Here is a 19,485-nt window from a genome sequence, read left to right on the forward strand (position 1 = left end):
CATTTAAAGTATGTTAATGCATGTAAACAGTGCAGTACATTCAAATGGCGTGAAGTAGCTCTAACATTTACATTTGCTTGTTGTTTGACACCGCTCTTCTCCTGCTGCAGTTCTCCTCTGAGTAGCGTTCTCCTCGATGGATCTCTAAGTAGGGATGCCATTTCTCAGAGGGAATACACAGGGATTTCACTCTCTGTCAAAAACATTGTGCAGTTAAAAGGAGAGGCTTAAAGTCTGCCCTAAATTTACTGTAGAAATTATTAGCCTGCTTTAAATAGTTTCTGAATGGTACAAGACAACATACACACCTGCCAGAGGCTTCCCTCTGCTCTCATCAGCTTATACGCAGCGACTAAGGGGATCCAAATGAGGATGAATGAAACCATGCACCAACCCAGAGCCAAGCCCCAGGCAGGGTACTGGATCTTTCCATAAGTAGGGGGGGTGAAGGTTATGAGAGACCACAACAGGACCACCTAGACAAAAAAATGTTTTTGTGAACGAAACATCCAATCGTTTTCAGACAGAGCAGCAGCTGTCCTTGTTTTTATATGCAAGGATCTAATGTTCATGTTGGGGTTTATCCACCGACACCTCTAACTACTTTTCATGATAGGTAGGTCACAAATGTACTAACTCTTTAACCAGCATATTTTGCCCTGTGTGGGTAACAGGCCTACAGTATAACCTTGTCAGACATCACAATATAAAGGAAAAAAACAGGAACAAAAGAGAGGCTGTCCTCACCAAAATGATGCACGGGCTGATGAAGAACCAACAAGCTCTCCACCACAGCCAGAAGCGAAAGCTCTTTTTTCCAAGCATCATCTCAATGTCTTTGATAAAATTGTTCCCTCCTGTAATGCATGAGAACAACACGTACATGTAAACAACTCAGATCAACAGAAAGCTGTCTGACCTTTAATGTGTGAATCACTCAACTGTTAGCTAGCATATTAGCTATGCTATTAAGAAAAATCACTGTAAATTTGAAACCGAATATTATCTGTATTTTTTTTTCTTGACCTTTAACAAATCCTTTATATTTACCATAAATGTAGACGACGCCAATGATCTCAAGGAGAGCCAAAATAAGCAGCACCCAGCTGGCAGTAAACTGGTCCATAAGAGTTACCCAGTATATTCCTGCCTATACCAAACACACACACACACACACACACACACACAGAAACAGAGAGACAGCAGGTAAGCAGGGCAATAATATAAGACAATAGCAATAAAATGCTGGCAGATTCACTGTACCCTTGTGATACACGGCAGACCCAGCAGGTAGAGGATGGCTACCGTTGTCACTGTCAATAAAGCTCGTTTGGGTTTGAAGAATTCAGGGAAGGCATCACACAGGCAGGTGACGATCACCTCTAAGGACAAGAAGAGAGATGGGTTTGGTAGAGTCTGTGAGTGTTACACAGGACCTTACTGCTTAAACACAAATCCAGTGAATTGAAAATTATTTGAAGATGTATGAAAATGATCAAGGTATGCGAGCTGAGCCACTGCTTTATAACAATCTCACCTAACTGTGCAAACTGGGAGTCCAGGCCAACAATGAAAAGCATAAAGAAAAACATGATGGACCAGAGGGTGGAGATGGGAAGCTTAGCTAAAGCGTCTGGATACACAATGAAGGCCAGACCAAATCCTGCACGAAGAAGGAGAGACAAATCATCAGACACCATACAGCAGATTTTAAACAATTTATTTAAAAGTGAGAATGACTTAATGTGTCTGACCTTCCTTCACCACTTCTTCAATAGGCTTTCCATAGACGTGCGCCATGTGACCCAAAATGGAAAAGATGCCAAAGCCTACTAACACACTGGTAGCTGGGAGGAAAAGAACAGACATCAGCCATTGTGACAGACCAAAGCTTCTCAGCCATAAGAAAGGCTTCCTCTATCAAAGAGAAAAACTGGCGTTTTCCTACCGTGGTTAATCACTGTAACTATAACTGAGTCCAGGAACATGTTGTTGTGGAAGTTGCCGTAGGAAGCAAGAGTCAAAACTCCACTCGTAGCGATGGCCAGGGAGAAAAAAGTCTGAGTGGCTGCATCCTTCCAGACCTAAAACACTCAGAGCAAAGAGTGACATAAGAAACCATCAAACGTACAAGTCCTCCTTGGAATCAACTGTAACAACTTTGTTGACCCTTCACTATATAAGTAGTGCCAAAACCTGCAGGTAAAAATGTTAAATCTTACTTTGGTTTCTGACCAAATACCAAATGGCAACCTCCAGGGCAGAGAAATAAAGTCAGTGCAGAGGTGCCAACAACTACAATTCCTCAGCTGGCTCTTAAAGCCACTCAAACCCTGGTTGGAACTTATTCAAAAACACCTTTATGGCTGAATAAAACATGCACATAAAACTATTCTAGTCACTATAGCCAAATCCTGTATTTATGACAACTGCATGTGGGTGAATGTTTATATAACCCACTAGTTTAAATCACATAAAGGTTAAAAGTTGCATAATTAGGGGCTTTGTTTTTTTGATTGATGCTAGCTGACTGCTAGGTGCTAACTCAGCTACATGTCAATGAACCTAACCCTTGCCTTGTTTGTGTTCTAGTTGCCTTTTTTCTGATACATTTAAGATGATATTGAAAAATGCCACATGTCAAATAAGTCTGTGCTCCAGTCCTTTTCAGTGAGTGAAATTCTACTGATGCTTTAAGTAGGTATCTAATCAGTCTGTGCTCACAACAGCTGTGTCTCAATCCAGGGGCTGCTGCCTTCGAAGGCCTATTGCGTCACAGCGGCGCGTCAAAGGCTGTCCCAATTCGAACGCTCCTTCAGATGCAGTTGATAAATGCGTCCTCCTTTTCCCGGGCCACAAAGGATCCATCGGGTGCATCCTTCGCTGCCCAACGTATCCCGAGCACCATTGCACACCAATTCAAAAAAGATGGCAGTCTCTTAAAGCAGAATCAGGGTTCTGGTTTAAGAGTCCGCCATCTTGGCCGAGGAATAAACTTTTAAATGTAAAAGTTTTTGGTCTCAACTCAATCAAATAGCTAGCGTTACACAAAATAACATAAGGGCCCTTTAAACATATTGTCTTTAAAATAATAGGTTAAGGTACATGGCGTTAATTATGATAGCTAGTTAGTCCGCTAGCTACCTTGTTACTAGGCAACAGGACAGGCACTTGGTGAACAAGGGTGAGTGCGGGAACAGTTGGTGACGCAAACAGGAAATCCTCCGTAGACAAGACCGTCTCATTTCAGTTCGGCTTTAACGGTCTATGAATGACTCATCCTCAGTAGACCACCTCCTTCGAAGGCTGCAGCCCCTGGATCGGGGCACAGCTAATTACGACCTTGTCAACCTGTTAGCTTGATTACTGGTGACCTATCAGCAAGTAGTAAACTGCTTTCTTTAAGTTACCTCTTATTTGTTGCTCACCTTTACGATGTAGCAGACTCTACCAACCCTCTTGGGTAATTTAGTCCAACAAATAGTCCCGTCTACTACCACTGAAACATTATCTCATTAAGTGGGAAACACAAGGCTAAACTAGCTCATTAGCCAGCCAATGAATTAGCCATGACGGTAAACTGTATAACTTTGATACTTTGGGGTTTTCCATCCCCTCACTCCTCTCAGGGTTACACTGATACTTTCAATATCAAACATTTTTCTTAGTTGCCAAGTATGATCATTTAGAAAGTTTCTTCATTATGTTAAAAGATTCAGTTTGAAAAATGTTTCCTCCAATATATATTTGCTGGTTTTCAATAAGTTCTATATGAAGTAATTTCAAGGAGGCAGGGCGGACATTGTGAAGATAATATCTGCTAAACACTGGCATGTTAGCATAGTTATCATGAGCATGCTGACGTTAGCATTCAGCTAAAAGCGCCACTGTAATTAAGAAAAATCTAACTACCTTACCCATACAAGGTTTATGTCTTGTTGTGCAGAGTTAGTGTGGTTCTTACCTGTCCCTCTGTCAGTTTAGTCAAATTGGATTTGGAACCAATGAAGAACTCGATCCCGTCTCTAGCTCCCTCTAGTGTCACACCTCGGATCAGCAGGATCACAATCACCAGGTACGGAAACGTAGCGGTGAAATACACAACCTGAAGAGACAAAAAACACATAGATACGCTGACTGTGTGAGTTGACTACTGAACCATGTTACTCTCTTGTTTTCATTTACAGGAGAGGGGAGTCCAGATAAGAACTTGCTATGAAGTGAATGTTGACTTACTTTCCCTGAGGATTTGATGCCTTTGATGAGTGCTGCAGCAAGAAACGAGGAGCTCAGCAGCATGCAGAGGGCCAAGTGCCAAACCACTGGTCCTGTTTCATCCAGACCACTGGATCTCTGCAGAGCCACACGGCTGAGGAGGAGAGAGGTATGTGAGACCACTTACATCAGACAGCTGTGTGTTTGAACTTATATGTATTAGTGTGATTCTTACTCCCAGTACTGCTCACTCGGGCTCTGCACTGGAACTGTGATGATGTTGGATGAAGGACATGTGTTGTTTTCTTGAGTCCAGTTAGCCACTAAAACACCACTTACATTGCAATAGGCTAGAACAGGAGAGAGAGACAGTGAATGGCTTACAAACATATCAGTCTATGTGATGGGTGCACACAAATATTAAATGGCTCTGAAGATACTTTGGGCCTAACTGATGGATCAGAATCAACCCAACATCAGACACATTACTGTAAGTAAAAGTGGAAAAAGCACCTAAAGGTTTGTTGCCACATTTGCTATCAGCCCAGCTGAAGCAGCGGGACCAGGGCAGAGGAGACTGGAAGGAGGCGAACAAGTAGTAGAGACTGTAGGTGACGATGACGTTATAATAGATTGATATGAGTGCGTTCACTATAACCATGGAGAAGCCAACACCTGGAAAGGATAATACATTATAACGCACTTTTAATACATTACATGGCATTGTGAAATGTTTAGCACAATATCTATCTGAAAATATCAGTGATGGTTGCAGGCCTTCTCACAATAATCCTATGGGACTATATCTCTCACTTTACAACAATAATTGTACGTCACATATAACCATCTTGGTCTAAAGCATATGGGTCTTAAAAAGTCTGCTCGTTTGCTCTGCCATGTTTACCCTGCAGGATGGGCACTGCTCTCCACACGCTGATCGGACCTTGGCTGCTAAACTGGCCGAAGGCGCTTTCCAAGAAGAAGAGAGGAATTCCACACAAAAACAGCATCATGAAATAGGGAATGAGAAAGGCACCTGTTCACAGGGGGAAAATCAAGTTTTCATGACATTCAAACTTCTTACATTAGTTTTATTACAGGTAATGACAAATACGCACCCCCTCCATTTTTAAAGGCTACATATGGAAATCTCCAGATGTTACCCAGGCCGATAGCAAAGCCTATCATAGAGAGCATGTACTCTGTCTTGTTGGTCCAGTTTCCACGCTCAGGATTCTCATCACCATCTTCATCTTGAAAGTCCTGCTCAAAGCAGAGAAGAAATTATTTAAGTTCAAATAGTAGTACATTTTAAAATACAAATTATGTTTACAATATAAGAATTTGTGATGTCACAAAGTGCCACGTGTAGAAAAAATATGTGAAACCTGGCGTTCACAGCAGCCTGCAGACTGAGCTGAGAAGCCTGGGGATTACTCCAAGATACATTTACCTACAGACTTTAAACTTCACCCACGTTAAGTATCGATCCAACACTGTGACATCCAACACTGTGACATTATATACATATATATATATATATATATGTCTTAAAATGTGCAACAGCATAACACCCCCTCTTTTAATGTTTTTTGAAGTTGTGCATCCAGATGCTTTTCAGAGCTTTTAGAGGAAAATTCACTGTTTGTTTTTTTATGACCTTTTGAACCATAGGCTATCTGTCACCACCACCCTGCATGTCATCATGTTTAGCAAGGGTGGGGTTCAGTGGTTTAAGCAAATATTTGAAGAGTTAAATGCAGAGCGAAATGCAGTCCCTAAGGGCAAAAACATAAACACTTATAAACACTTAACATAAATATCTACGGAAGCTCATTTCCTTTAATGTGAGGGGTAAAAATATCATACATTATGTTACAGCGAGACACTATTATCAATTAATGACTTGGTATCACAACATAATGAGAAACTTTCACACAAAATATCATAATGACTTAAAAACTATGACAATTTAGAGTTTTTAATCTATTTACTTTTTCTTTCTGCAACCAACTGCATCTAGAATTCTGCTCTGAGATGTCGTCTCTCAACTTTAACTCCTTTCTTGCTTCTCAAGTTGGTAGTCGGACAGTAAACAGTGTCGCGCACAGAATCAATCAATCTATACATTTTTATTTATACAGAGCCAAATCACAACAGAAAAGGAAGTCTGATGTCGGCTGTGTAAAATACTTGATTCTGATCGGTTAAGTACGGCATTCAGAGGTCTGTCATTTCTCAATAACAGGTCGTTGCTATGAAGAACAGACCGTTGCTAGGGATGTGGCTCTAATCACCATATCAAGCCGCTGAAAGATGTATGGACATTGACGTTGGTGTATTTACAGGAAAAAAGAGATGAAAACAGAGGAAAAACTGAAGGTCAGGACAGAGAAATCTACAAAACTGAAGACAGCACATGATGAAAACATAAAACGGAGCACAGTAGGGGATACGACGGTGTTCAAAGACGGTGAATGGAAAAGAAAATGCTAACAGACTCTGACAGTGACAAGACAGAAACCTTCAATAGGGTGTAACCTTGTATAAATAGCCTACAGTTAGTTTTATTAGTTACAGATGTCTGCCTACCTGATCAGAAAGAATAGCAGTATCCTTGGGATTGTTTGAGCCATATTTCCTCATTTTGTTTCATCTGCTTCTGATAGTCTGGTGAAGAAATTTTCAACGACTCAGAGGAATTGTCTGAAGTCACACCCACCTTACTGGACTCCTGCTACACACACACACACACACACACACACAGTCAACTGCACTGTATAACAATCCTGAGGCTTAATCAAATAGTGAGCTACCAATGTTCACACACACTTAGGGGTCTAGCAAACAACACACACTGGTAAATCCTGAGTTACGACTAACATAAGTGATGGTGTCCCTCGATGACACATCAAGACCTAAACATGTGTAGTTCACATGCTTGAGTATCCTATACACACACTTACACACTTATTATATGAGTTCCAGCAGCCGGTACTTCCTCATTACAAATCATTTTGTTATTTGGAATCCAAATCCATTCTTTAACTACAGTGTTGTAGAACACAATACATGCAATGTGACCACTCTGAATACTACACCAATTCTTCTTTCATCACTTTATCTTTTATGTAATTCTGATTCTTCTTCTTTGTAGCAATAGAATCAGACAAATCTGACATTATTTGCTCCATCTAATATCGGCTGGGTAAGATACGGTAGCTGCCATTGACGTATTTTTTATAAACAACCAAGATGGCTGCTGCTGATTTGAAATGTCTATATGTAAAAAAAAAAATCACATTTTAGAAGCAGGAATTGAACCATTTAACACCACTTATTAACAACCTTTTCTCTGAAATACTTCACTGTATGGTTCTGATATTCTGTTCAGCTCAATCAGGAATAGTGTGCTATGACGTTTGTAAGGAATTAGCCTCACGTTTTTTTTGTGAAATTCATAAAAAACCTCCATACAAGTGGAAAATCATCAAAAACAGACAAAACCCACCCATCTTTGGGGTCATAAAGCTTTGCCATACTTTGTCGTAAGAAGATGACTTAAAGTTTAAACGGGTCTGATTTAGGCTAAAGGGGACTTTTGATAGCTAGCATGGTTTTCACGAAATTGCAGTTAACGTTTCATTCAAATTTCAGAGCCTTTCAGTTTTTAGAATGGGTGCGTACTGCGCGGAATGTTTTGGGTTAGAGTGTGTGATGTCATCGCTAGAGTGGAGAGGAGCTTTAGGGCCCGATCAGACAGGACGCGTTTTAGCAGCTGTGGGCGGCTTTTTTGTCATTGTTTTCAATGAGAGGGACGCTTTTTGCGCGCTGCTTTTTCTTTGCAGAGCGCCGCACTTTTTTCCGCTCTGTGCGCCTCACGTTTTTGAGGAAACGCTCCGAGCGTCTCGAGTTGAAAAAACTTCAACTCAAAGCAGAAAAGCACCCGACGTCATGGGCGTTTGTTCTCATTGTCCAATCGGATGAAAGGAGAAGCGAGCCTTCTGTCAGTTTACAATGTAACAGTTAGGTTAATGACAGCTAATGATTCGGCGGTTGCCTTAACAACAGTAGGAAAAAAAGCCGCCCCCAGCTGTTAACACGCGCTCTGTCTGATCGGGCATTTACTTCCACAAAAAAGGCAGTGCGGTGCGCCTCGCGTTTTACAGCCTGCAAAGCGCGTTCTGTTTGATCGGGCCCTTAGGATATCTTTAAACTCTCAAGCGGCGCCCAGTTAATGACACATTTCCCATCAGCCAGCAGTGGTTGGTCTGCCAGAGAGGGTAGGCGTAGCTAAGCGGCCGCTTTTCCGGTCTCTGCAGGTGTTACGCTCAGATGAAGGCAAACAGTCTAAAAAGAAATGTGACTGTTGGCGAGGAAATCGAGGTTACAACCGTGACAAAGGGAACCAACCTTGGATGTCTGGTTAAATAGGGAAGTGTGCTCCAATGGTAATAGATTATTGCCATTTGGTGGTGAGCAAGAGCACAATACTGTCATATTTGAGATTGTCTCTTTAAAGTACATAAAATAATTACATGGCCATTATGTGACTGTATTGACCTTCTCTCTTGTAAGATAGAAAAAGTAAAGAAATTTGATTACCTCAGTTTGTTCAGAGACATGTGACAGCTGCAGAGTTACTGACAGTTTACATTTCAGCAGCTTCAAAAGCACATGACAGATGATATAACCAATCCAGACAATCATTTGCTCTCTAGTTAATGTGAGCCCTCAGGCTTACTAACAAACACAGCTCACAGAGGCTCTTTTGTAAATAGGAGATGTGGCGTCAGTAAATACTGAATACAGTTACACTGGTTTAACAGCTTTTTTTAGATTTGGATTTAGCACACTAAAAACCTGCTGCAAACTAGTCATGTTAATTTTTAGTGGGAACTGTCTCATGTGATCAGAGTCGTATGTAATGACAGAAGTCCTAATGTGACCTTCAAAGGGTCCATTTCTTTCATTTTGGAAGCCATATTTGCTGACGCTATGAATTTGTCAAAAATGACATCACTGTTTTGTAAAGGATCATTGTATGGTAGAACAACAACTTGATATTACATGCCAAAGAATGACACTTTTTATTATAGGGTAAAGAAGAAACTAATTAAGATAAAAAGAAAAAGACATTCAAAAATGGATTTTATTTACAAAAGCGATTTCTACATCTTTAAATTCCCTCCACTTTTATTTCTGCCTCTCTAGAGCAAGGAGCCAGCCACACATACAAGAGCAACCTGATATGAATGAATGAGATGTCATGTTTTTATTGTAAATGTTGTTAATTTTGTAGGATTAGTCCAAGGTCCAAAATTTACTTTTTGGTCTACCTGCCATTGGCAGTTAAAACTAAAAATTTTACCGGCCAAAATATTTTTCAACCGGCCATAAAAACTTTCTTTGATATAATGTCAATAATAAACAGTGGTAGAAATAAACGAAGACATTTACTTTAGTACTGAACTTATAATTTATCTATACTTTTACTCCACTAAATTTAAAGGAAAATATAACATATTAAACATCTTACTCTGAAATAGGCCATCCTGCACAATGAGTAGGCTACCTTAAGTTATTGTACTGTAAGAATATTGGGATTAATAAAGGTTTATCTTATTTTATTGCAGGGCTTTTGCTTGTACTGAGTATTTATATATTCTGATATTCTTTTTTTTCTTGAGTACTTATTTCATCACTGCAACAAAAGAAACGTTTCATTAGTGCAGCTCATTAATCCACTGCACAATAAAACTTGCAGTAGTTCTGATCAAGCACTCAGCTCTCTCCCTCATCGCTCATCCGTCTGTCATTTACAAGCTCTTCAGTTCCTCTAGTGACCATACTGCAGCTCGGCTGTTAGCGATAGCCTCTGCTGTTTCCTGCTAGGTGTCTCAGGTGTTTGGTCTAGACCCAACTGACGTGCAATACACCTCTGATTTAATTTTACATTAACATTATCACATTTAACATTGTGTAATATTTTGTACCTTAGCAAAAACTACTTGTGAGAATTGCCTCTTTTAATTCAACTCCAAACCCAGACCTATGTCTTGGATTAGGTATGGTACTAGGTATGGTACTAGGTGTGGTACTAGGTGTGTTACTAGGTATGGCCTCCTGGGAGAAGAATAGCCCTCTTTCTGGCAGAAAGCGCTGAAGGCACACAACTTAATATTCCAGTCTTAGCTGTGTATTCTCAGTACGGACATCATTGCAGAGTGACTTAGCAGTAGCCCGTACAAATGTCTTAATCTTGGACTAGCTTTACTCTTGTCTAGAGAGAGAAATAAACGAAAAGTTAGTTAAGGGGTGCCACATCTCCGAAAAGATGAACAATTCTTGCATAATGTTGATTTAAAGTTGTATAGAAAATAATTATCACAATGAAAAACAGGCTAAATGATTATGTAACAATTTTTATTGGGTTATGACACTGTAATGCATACATACAAAGACACAATGAATAATAACATGTATTGTACCTAAGATAAAGGTTTACCTCACAACTTCATCAGCCTTTTCAACACACCAGATGCAGGCAGCCTGTTTGAACAACAGGCAGCTACTTGTGATGCATAAACATGTTTTATTGACAGCTGGCTGCTCAAACATAAGTGGCGTCATTCAAAAGTTTACGTAACATACTATTTTTATTGTTATAATGTTATATTTAGAAACAATAGAAGTCCCTGTGTTTGAAAAGGATGGCCACCTTGATTGTGAGTGTATTGGAGGAGGGAGGATCAAACATGATGCCCAGGCCAAGAAGACCCACGTCTACGGATACGGTGAGAGAATGCTGTGAAAATAAAAACTTATATATTAAACAGTAACAGTAATTGTATCACAAAACCAAGAATATGCACTAAAAGAGGCTGAAAATCTCCTTATTGCAGAGTTGGCTGGTAATTAATGATGGTTTTGTCAGACAAAATTGATACCTTTCACGTTATCATTGAATTAAATGCTAAATATAAATTATCAAACCTCAATAAATGTTTTGGTGATTGTAAAGGACTGTATAATTTGGCTGGTTGTTAATACTTGTGGCCACCAGGGGGCATTGGTTAAAATGCAATCCCGATAAGATGTTCCTCTTCGTGCTGGGCAGTAAGACTAAAATTCTGTGTAATGGTATTTTTTTAATATTCTGGCAGTTTCACGGTATATCACGGCATTTTTTTGTTCATGTCTGGGTCTTTTACATAGGTTTATAGCAGTTGTGGCCGATATGACCTAAAATGTATATCTAATATTTGTTTTCCTTTTGCAGTATTACAAAATGACAAGGTACTCTACATAAAACATGATTCTAGCTCTTTTTGCTCTATTGTTGATGCCAGGGAACACATCAATGTGTTTTCATGTACATATAAACAGTTAACAATCATACTTAATATTATTTGGGACTTTAAAGTCTATTTTCTATTTTACGAAACAAAAATCCCTCCTACTTTTACCACACTTGGTTCAGCGACTACAAATAGACTCGTGGGCTGCACTGGGTTACTTGTCGTCACTGCGGTCAAGCCAGCCGTGGTTCGCGTTTCCTTGGTCAAATCAGCCGCACCTTTTTTTCCAGTGCGCAAATGCACTAACATTTACGGTAATCGTAATGAAACCGCTCTGAAGAGCTGCTGGTAGTGAATTTGGGGCAGACTGTGGTCTCACAATCAGACCCATGAAATATACGATACTTTTACAGTAATTATTCCCGGTAATAAACTGAAGGTATCACGAAGGTATCCTTCCGGATTTCAAAGTAAAAGACGACGTGAGAAAAAAAACAAAAAAACATTGTTTCCATAAGTAGCTCAAGATACATATACTGCTGAATTTAGTACTTCCTAGAGTACTTGCATGCATAATATGGAGTACCTTTACTGAGTACTTTTCGAGAAATACTTTGTCAAAATCCTTAACAGAGAACAAGAATAAGGATACTTCACCCAACTTTGATGTGGAATAAAAACCTTATTTTCCATAAGTAGTCCAAGATTCATATACTGCTGAACTAAGCACTTCCTAGAGTACTTGCATGCATAATATGGAGTACTTTTACTGTGTACTTTTCGAGAAATACTTTGGCAAAATCCTTAACAGACAGCAAGAATAAGGATACTTCACCCAACTTTGATGTGGAATAAAAACCTTATTTTCCATAAGTAGTCCAAGATACATACACTTCTGAACTTATTACTTCCTAGAGTACTTGCATGCATAATATGAAGTACTTTTACTGTGTACTTTTCGAGTAATCCTGTGTCAAAATCCTTAACAGAGAGTAAGTATAAGGATACTTCACCCAACTTTGATGTGGAATAAAAACCTTATTTTCCATAAGTAGTCCACGATACATATACTGCTGAATTTAGTACTTCCTAGAGTACTTGCATGCATAATATGAAGTACTTTTACTGTGTACTTTTCGAGTAATCCTGTGTCAAAATCCTTAACAGAGAGCAAGAATAAGGATACTACACCCAACTTTGATGTAGAATAAAAACCTTATTTTCCATAAGTAGTCCAAGATTCATATACTGCTGAACTTAATACTTCCTAGAGTACTTGCCTGAATAATATGGAGTACTTTTACTGAGTACTTTTCGAGTAATAGTTTGACATCTTTTACAGAAAGCAAGAATAAGGATGCTTCAACCAACTTTGATGTGGAATAAAAACCTTATTTTCCATAAGTAGTCCAAGATTCATATACTGCTGAACTTAGTATTCCCTAGAGTACTTGCATGCATAATATGAAATACTTTTACTGAGTACTTTTCGAGTAATCCTGTGTCAAAATCCTTAACAGAGAACAAGAATTAGGATATTTCGCCTAACTTTGATGTGGAATAAAAACCTTATTTTCCATAAGTAGTCAAAGAATCATATACTGCTGAACTAAGTACTTCCTAGAGTACTTGCAAGAATAATATGGAATACTTTTACCGAGTACTTTTTGAGTAATCCTGTGTCAAAATCCTTAACAGAGAGCAAGAATAAGGATACAACACCCAACTTTGATGTAGAATAAAAACCTTATTTTCCATAAGTAGTCCACGATACATATACTGCTGAACTTAGTATTCCCTAGACTACTTGTATAACAACTATGAAATACTTTTACAGAGTACTTTTCGAGTAATCCTGTGTCAACATCTTTTACAGAAAGCAAGAATAAGGTTGCTTCACCCAACTTTGATGTGGAATAAAAACCTTATTTTCCATAAGTAGTCAAAGATACATATACTGCTGAACTTAGTACTTCCTAGAGTACTTGCAGGTTTTTATTCCACATCAAAGTTGGGTGAAGCAACCTTATTCTTGCTTTCTGTAAAAGATGTTGACACAGGATTACTCGAAACGTACTCAGTAAAAGTATTTCATATTATGCATGCAAATAGTCTTGGAAGTACTAAATTCAGCAGTATATGTATCTTTGACTACTTATGGAAAATAAGGTTTTTATTCCACATCAAAGTTGGGTGAAGTATCCTTATTCTTGTTCTCTGTTAAGGATTTTGACAAAGTATTTCTCGAAAAGTACACAGTAAAAGTACTCCATATTATGCATGCAAGTACTCTAGGAAGTACTTAGTTCAGCAGTATATGTATCTTGGACTACTTATGGAAAATAAGGTTTTTATTCCACATCAAAGTTGGGTGAAGTATCCTTATTCTTGTTCTCTGTTAAGGATTTTGACAAAGTATTTCTCGAAAAGTACACAGTAAAAGTACTCCATATTATGCATGCAAGTACTCTAGGAAGTACTAAATTCAGTAGTATATGTATCGTGGACTACTTATGGAAAATAAGGTTTTTATTCTTCATCAAAGTTGGTTGAGGTATCCTTATTCTTCTCACGTCGTCCTTTACTTTGAAATCCGGAAGGATACCTTCGTGATACCTTCAGTTTATTACCGGGAATAATTACTGTAAATGTATCGTATGTTTCATGGGTCTGATCATAGACGTGTATATATGTCTATGGGTCTGATCATGAGACCACAGTCTGCCCCAAATTCACTACCAGCAGCTCTTCAGAGCGGTTTCATTACGATTACCGTAAACGTTAGATCATTTGCGCACTGGAAAAAAAGGTGCGGCTGTTTGACCAAGGAAACGCAAACAACGGCTGGCTTGACCACCAGTCTTGTCGTCTACCGTTCCCTTTCAGTCGATTCACTCGGTACAACATATACAGTACCTCTCCTTCAGGGAACAGAAGTTATAGTCCTAACATTTCGTTTTGAATGGTGTTCAAATGTATGCAGCGTGACCAGACCCTTGAAGATAATCTAAACGAGCAAGTCTGCCGTCAGTTGATCATCGTATTTTACAAACTCAGAGCAAACTATGATTTCAGAAAGAAGAAGTTACACATAATCCGGACTGAAATCCACTCAGCTGCAGCTGCTGAATGCAGGAAGGACAAATAGCAAAAAAACGCAGACTGTAAATGTGCAAAAATAATAATATCTCTGCTCCATCATTAGACATATATTTATTATAACACTCATGTGTTACTTTAGATTAATACGTTGCTCAGATGTATTTTTGTTAGTGGCAGATTTAGACCTTATTCTCTCAGCTGTATCAAACGGACCCATGAAGCAAAATAAACAGCCTATAAAACCACAATTTAAAGCAGTACGAATGCTTACTTTCATATCTTAAGAGTACAAAAGTACTTCAGGCTTCAGTGTTTTTATCAGTCTCTGTTGTAGATGTACATCAGTAAAGCACAATGAATATCTTTCATGAATATATTTTAAAAACTCATACGGTAAAGTGGAAGTGTTTTACCGGTCTTTCTCTCCCTCCTCCCTCTCATGATCTTTTCATAGAGCTCCTAAATCAAGAGACCTGATTGGTCAGCAGGTGGTGATGCGTTCAGGTTAATCTCTTATCTCGGACATACGCTGCTCCGGAGCAGGTTAGGTGTTCAGTTTAAGTTACCATGGTGATTTACCCCGGTAAGAAGTGAACCACCTTTGTAGTACTGAAAACTCGGAGTTAACCCTGAAGTTACCTCGATAACAGCAAATCCTGCATGGTAGTATACCCCCCAGGAGTACTCTTTGTACACACCCAGCTTCCTGTGCTACAGCCAGGACCAGGTCCTCAAGAGACTGCTGGCTCATATATTGAAGGTAGTGTAACATGAAAGAACACTAAACTAAATGAAACAACCAATATAAACATGTAGATTACAGGGTATAGATATTCTTATTGTATTAATATCATCTATCTACGTATTCAACTCTTCTTGTACAGGGAAGTACAAACCCAGCTCCTACAACTCTGAGGCCCTTCTGACAGTACAGGGGAGCGGACATTATGAACACTGTCTGGGCAATGTGTCTGAGATCTTCTCCTTCACACAACAGTAGTATTGTAGACTAAAGGGGTATAGACCAATGACTGTATTACTGTATATATAGATGAACGATGCGTCTCCATCTGCTCTCATTGTATGAAAGCGATGCCAGACTAGCCCCTGTGATTGGCGCTGCTATCTTGCGATGATGGAGTCATTTGGAGCCAGGGTTGCGCAGTAGAGATTGGCGAGTGGAGCCACTTCCGGTAAGCAAAACACACACTTACCGAAAAAAACAGCCCACACAGGACCCCACATGTCGGCATATTTACCAGCAAAACAGCTTCTTTGTGTTGGTTTGAAGCAGATATTCACAGATATGGAAACTTCAGTGACTTTTGTGCTTTTTTTGGTTACATTTCCTCTTGCCGACCCTCCTCTGCTCTGTTAATCCAGAACAGATTGGCTGCAGGAACTGTATTGGTCAACAGAACTGCCAATCATCCTTTATACAGCATCAAATAACTAATTAAAAATAAACTTGTCAGAAAAAAACACTTGGACATAGATCTGCATGATAAGAACTAACTATAAAACCGTGTTTGAGAAAAATGTATTTGACGGGTTTTTTGAATTTATAGTTTGACTCATGTCCCATCTGTTAACATGGAGGAGGCGGGTTTTATGACCTATACTGCAGCCAGTCAGCAGGGGGGCGATAGAGAGGGGTTGACCTGTTAGGGAGCTGTCATGTCGTCCATCTTTTTATACAGTCAGTGGTATAGACACAGTTTAGCTAACAAGGTTATCATTTTTCACCAGACGTAAGCTCAAAGGTACAAAGCTGTTATTATTGTACAGCACAGGCAAACAAATACAAAAGTTGCTTTTATTTGAATTACTGGCAATCTAAATTTTCATGCTTTAAATGGAATCCTATGAGCAGAATGGACCTTAGAGTGCAAAAATATGACATTGTTCTTACAGTAAAAGTAGTTACATGCACAATATAAATGACTGTATTCCATTACAGGTGAGTTCAAAACTTTATACGGATTATATTCAGCTAAATGGGTGTAACTATCAAACAAAAGCTAAGGCCTGAAACCAACCCATTTTTTTATGTATGTATATGTACACATAATAAATATATATATATATATATATATATATATATATATATATATATATATATATATATATATATGTGTATATATATACACTACAAGCGATGGATAAATGTAGTGAAGCACAAACTGCTACATATAATTTTTGGGGTGAATTGGAGAGCACATTTACATGTACCTCCAATTTCTAAAAGTTCACAAGTAAATAAATAATTGGATAGATAAATACCAAGGTGGCACAAATACCTTCTTGAGCCAGCCTTGTTATGGTATAAGAATTATCGCAACTCAAGAACAGAAATGTACAAAGCAACTGCACCAAAGTTCGACTTCTTACTTTGTACAGAGTTATTAGAGACAGATTTTCCCAGTAGGCTGCACCGAGAATATGCACAACACAGTGCTAATAAAATATAGATATAATGTCCTTATGTACCCATTATTTTCTATGAATAACATCACTTTTATAGCTAAATTATTTCCCAACATTCTAAAGATTTTAATTTCTGTCTATTATATTTTGTCCTGTTTCTGTGTTATCAGGCTTTCTCTGCATTCTTCTACACTCACTCCTTCCTGCAGCAAATCACCGGCATCACTGTGGCCACTCCTCAACAGCTGGAGGAGGCAGCCAGAGCTGTGCAAGATGACCACCAATCAAGTAACATTCTTTAAATATATGTTTAAGTTATTCTCTGTCTCTGCATGTGTGTTCATACCTGTGGAGGGCTTCACAGTATGGTATTGATTGTGTGAAAATATGACAATATAGAAGATCTCTTTCAGTCTCATACGCAGCACCCGTAGTGATAACGTGGCCCCCTCTGTGACCCCATGTAGTTTGATACGGCAAGTCTTATTCCTATTTTTGAAAAGATCTATTGTAATTGTATTTATGTATTGTATTGTAAAATTTTAACACATATTTGACACGTTTCAGATGCTAGTTCTTACTCCAGAGCAACAGTCTCGCTTGCAGGACTACTGTGCTTCCTCTGTGTTCGTTAATATTCTCATGTTGAGAGAATATTTTTAGCCAATAACTTTTAAACTTTGTCATTAGCCTCTAAGTTGTAGGACCATGTTGTCAGTGATTACTGTTCCTCCACTGTTGATCCAATATGGATGCAAACACCCTCAAATTAAGGTTAAAAGTAAGGATGTACTCCTCAGTATGCGGAGGACGGCATAGAGCCGAAACGCACACGTCCATGACCCACATTAAATTCATACATGATCTTGTGAGTGCCGGAGCTTTTGTTTTTCTTCCTTTTTACTACACACTGTTCATTTCGCTTTACATCTCTCATAAATATATATTGTATTTTAGCTTATTAATTTCTCACTCTTTTTTAAAAATGGTTTGTTCACATCTTTAACCTTTAAATATTTTTTCTGTATATTGTGTTTGTGTGTTTTCTAATAAATGGCTTCACGAAAGGATTTCTCATCAGAGCAATCATTTGGACTAACTACCAGCTTTTACTTTAAATAAAGACACAGCATGAAGGACGGCTTGTAGCTTGACACATTTTTAAAGAATTAAATCAGAATATTCGGTTTGAAGCTCTTTTAATCTAAGTTCAGGTGGAGTTCAACCTTGTGTAGGATGCTGTTTCTGACCTTCAGGTTGTGTTTGGTCTCTAATTAGCATAGAATAGTAACCCATGACACTACAGAGATAGAGCAGTTAGCAAATGTAGGCCTACCTGCACCAATCGGGTGTGTTGGTCTTAAAATTAGCAGTGGTCATGTGTATTAGTAGCTTGTTGATATTTTACAGCAGCAGAAAGCTTTTGCCCATTTACCAGCAGGTACATTATAAAAATTGCTTAACTATAAACAGAAATTAGACTAAAAACATTTAGACATTTATTTGTAATGAATTCCATAATATTTTAATTTCTTTATATTCAACATTTATATTTAAATTTGGTTGTGCATATTAATTCTTCATTTTGTCCTGTTTTGATTATTTTTTCTACAATGTCATTAAAAGCCTTGGCAGGAAGACCCGCCCAAAGCCAGCTGATTGACAGCTCAACCCCTCAAAGAACGGCAAAACAAAAGGTGACAGAATAAGAAAAATTAAAAAATAACTACATTACATTTTAAAGAACGTATGAACATGAATTAAAAATACATAAAAATAGACTTATAATTTGAATAAATCTTCAAAAATAGGCTACTAAAGTACATGAACACATACATACGACAAAAAGGGGAAATACTCATAATTATTCAATTATATTTGTAATTTTCTTTATATTTAAACATTTATAGCCTAAAGACTACTTACATATTTATTTCTTAGTCTTTTACAGATTTACAGTTTTAATGAAGGATTTAATATACGAAGTTGATGTAGGCTGCTTCAGTCTTGAACTCATTAACATAACATTCAGAGCTGGGAGAAGCTGATTTGTTGATTAGTAATAAATTATGTATCAGACATGATAGAAAGATTGCATAAAGTTGATTTAAATTGTGTTTTGTGGCCTATTTTAAATGAATAGATCCGGTAAAGTTCGGTTGGACAGAGTGTAGCATTACAGTAAACACGTTAAAAGATCGTCAAAGTGTTCAAATCTTACATTTTCCATGGTGCAAGTCTGATGTTTTTCTGAAGAAAGTCTCCGGAAGTCTGGAGTCCTCGTCGTGGTGCAAAAAATCTAAAGTTTTCAGTGAAATTTGTCGTAAATCCTTCAGCGAAACGGACGAAAACCTTTTCTGACTGATCGAAGTTTTGTTTGTATTTCAATGATGATTTGATAGTATTGATGCACCTGGAGACAAACCATAGCAACCATGGA

At 38.3% G+C, this 19,485-nt stretch overlaps 1 protein-coding gene across 1 annotated transcript; it reads right to left on the bottom strand.

The window, feature by feature from the left end:
• Positions 1 to 67: 67 nt before the first annotated feature.
• On the bottom strand, positions 68 to 6,861 carry LOC138605259 (sodium- and chloride-dependent neutral and basic amino acid transporter B(0+)-like). Its single transcript, XM_069677407.1, has 15 exons — positions 6,808 to 6,861; positions 5,334 to 5,478; positions 5,120 to 5,251; positions 4,729 to 4,890; positions 4,451 to 4,565; positions 4,237 to 4,369; positions 3,965 to 4,105; positions 1,949 to 2,084; positions 1,755 to 1,847; positions 1,538 to 1,663; positions 1,264 to 1,382; positions 1,051 to 1,150; positions 748 to 857; positions 309 to 476; positions 68 to 193 (listed from the first exon to the last, which is right to left on the bottom strand). Exons 1-15 carry the CDS (start codon positions 6,859 to 6,861, stop codon positions 68 to 70), a joined length of 1,860 nt encoding a protein of 619 aa, XP_069533508.1.
• Positions 6,862 to 19,485: the final 12,624 nt, after the last annotated feature.

This window comes from Semicossyphus pulcher, unplaced genomic scaffold (genome assembly GCF_022749685.1).
Source record: "Semicossyphus pulcher isolate SPU_LCO1_2020_fin unplaced genomic scaffold, fSemPul1.0.p SCAF_3, whole genome shotgun sequence".
NCBI classification, from domain to species: domain Eukaryota; kingdom Metazoa; phylum Chordata; class Actinopteri; order Labriformes; family Labridae; genus Semicossyphus; species Semicossyphus pulcher.

Bases quoted from the DNA above. Each gene is read 5' to 3' on its own strand.
- LOC138605259 (XM_069677407.1), bottom strand. From the start codon at position 6,861: ATGAGGAAATATGGCTCAAACAATCCCAAGGATACTGCTATTCTTTCT. The intron at 2,085-3,964 runs GTAAGAACCACA...TGAGTGTTTTAG, and splicing joins CTAAACTGACAGAGGGACAG to GTCTGGAAGGATGCAGCCAC. The intron at 1,151-1,263 runs GTACAGTGAATC...TGTTTGGTATAG, and splicing joins GTCTGCCGTGTATCACAAGG to GCAGGAATATACTGGGTAAC.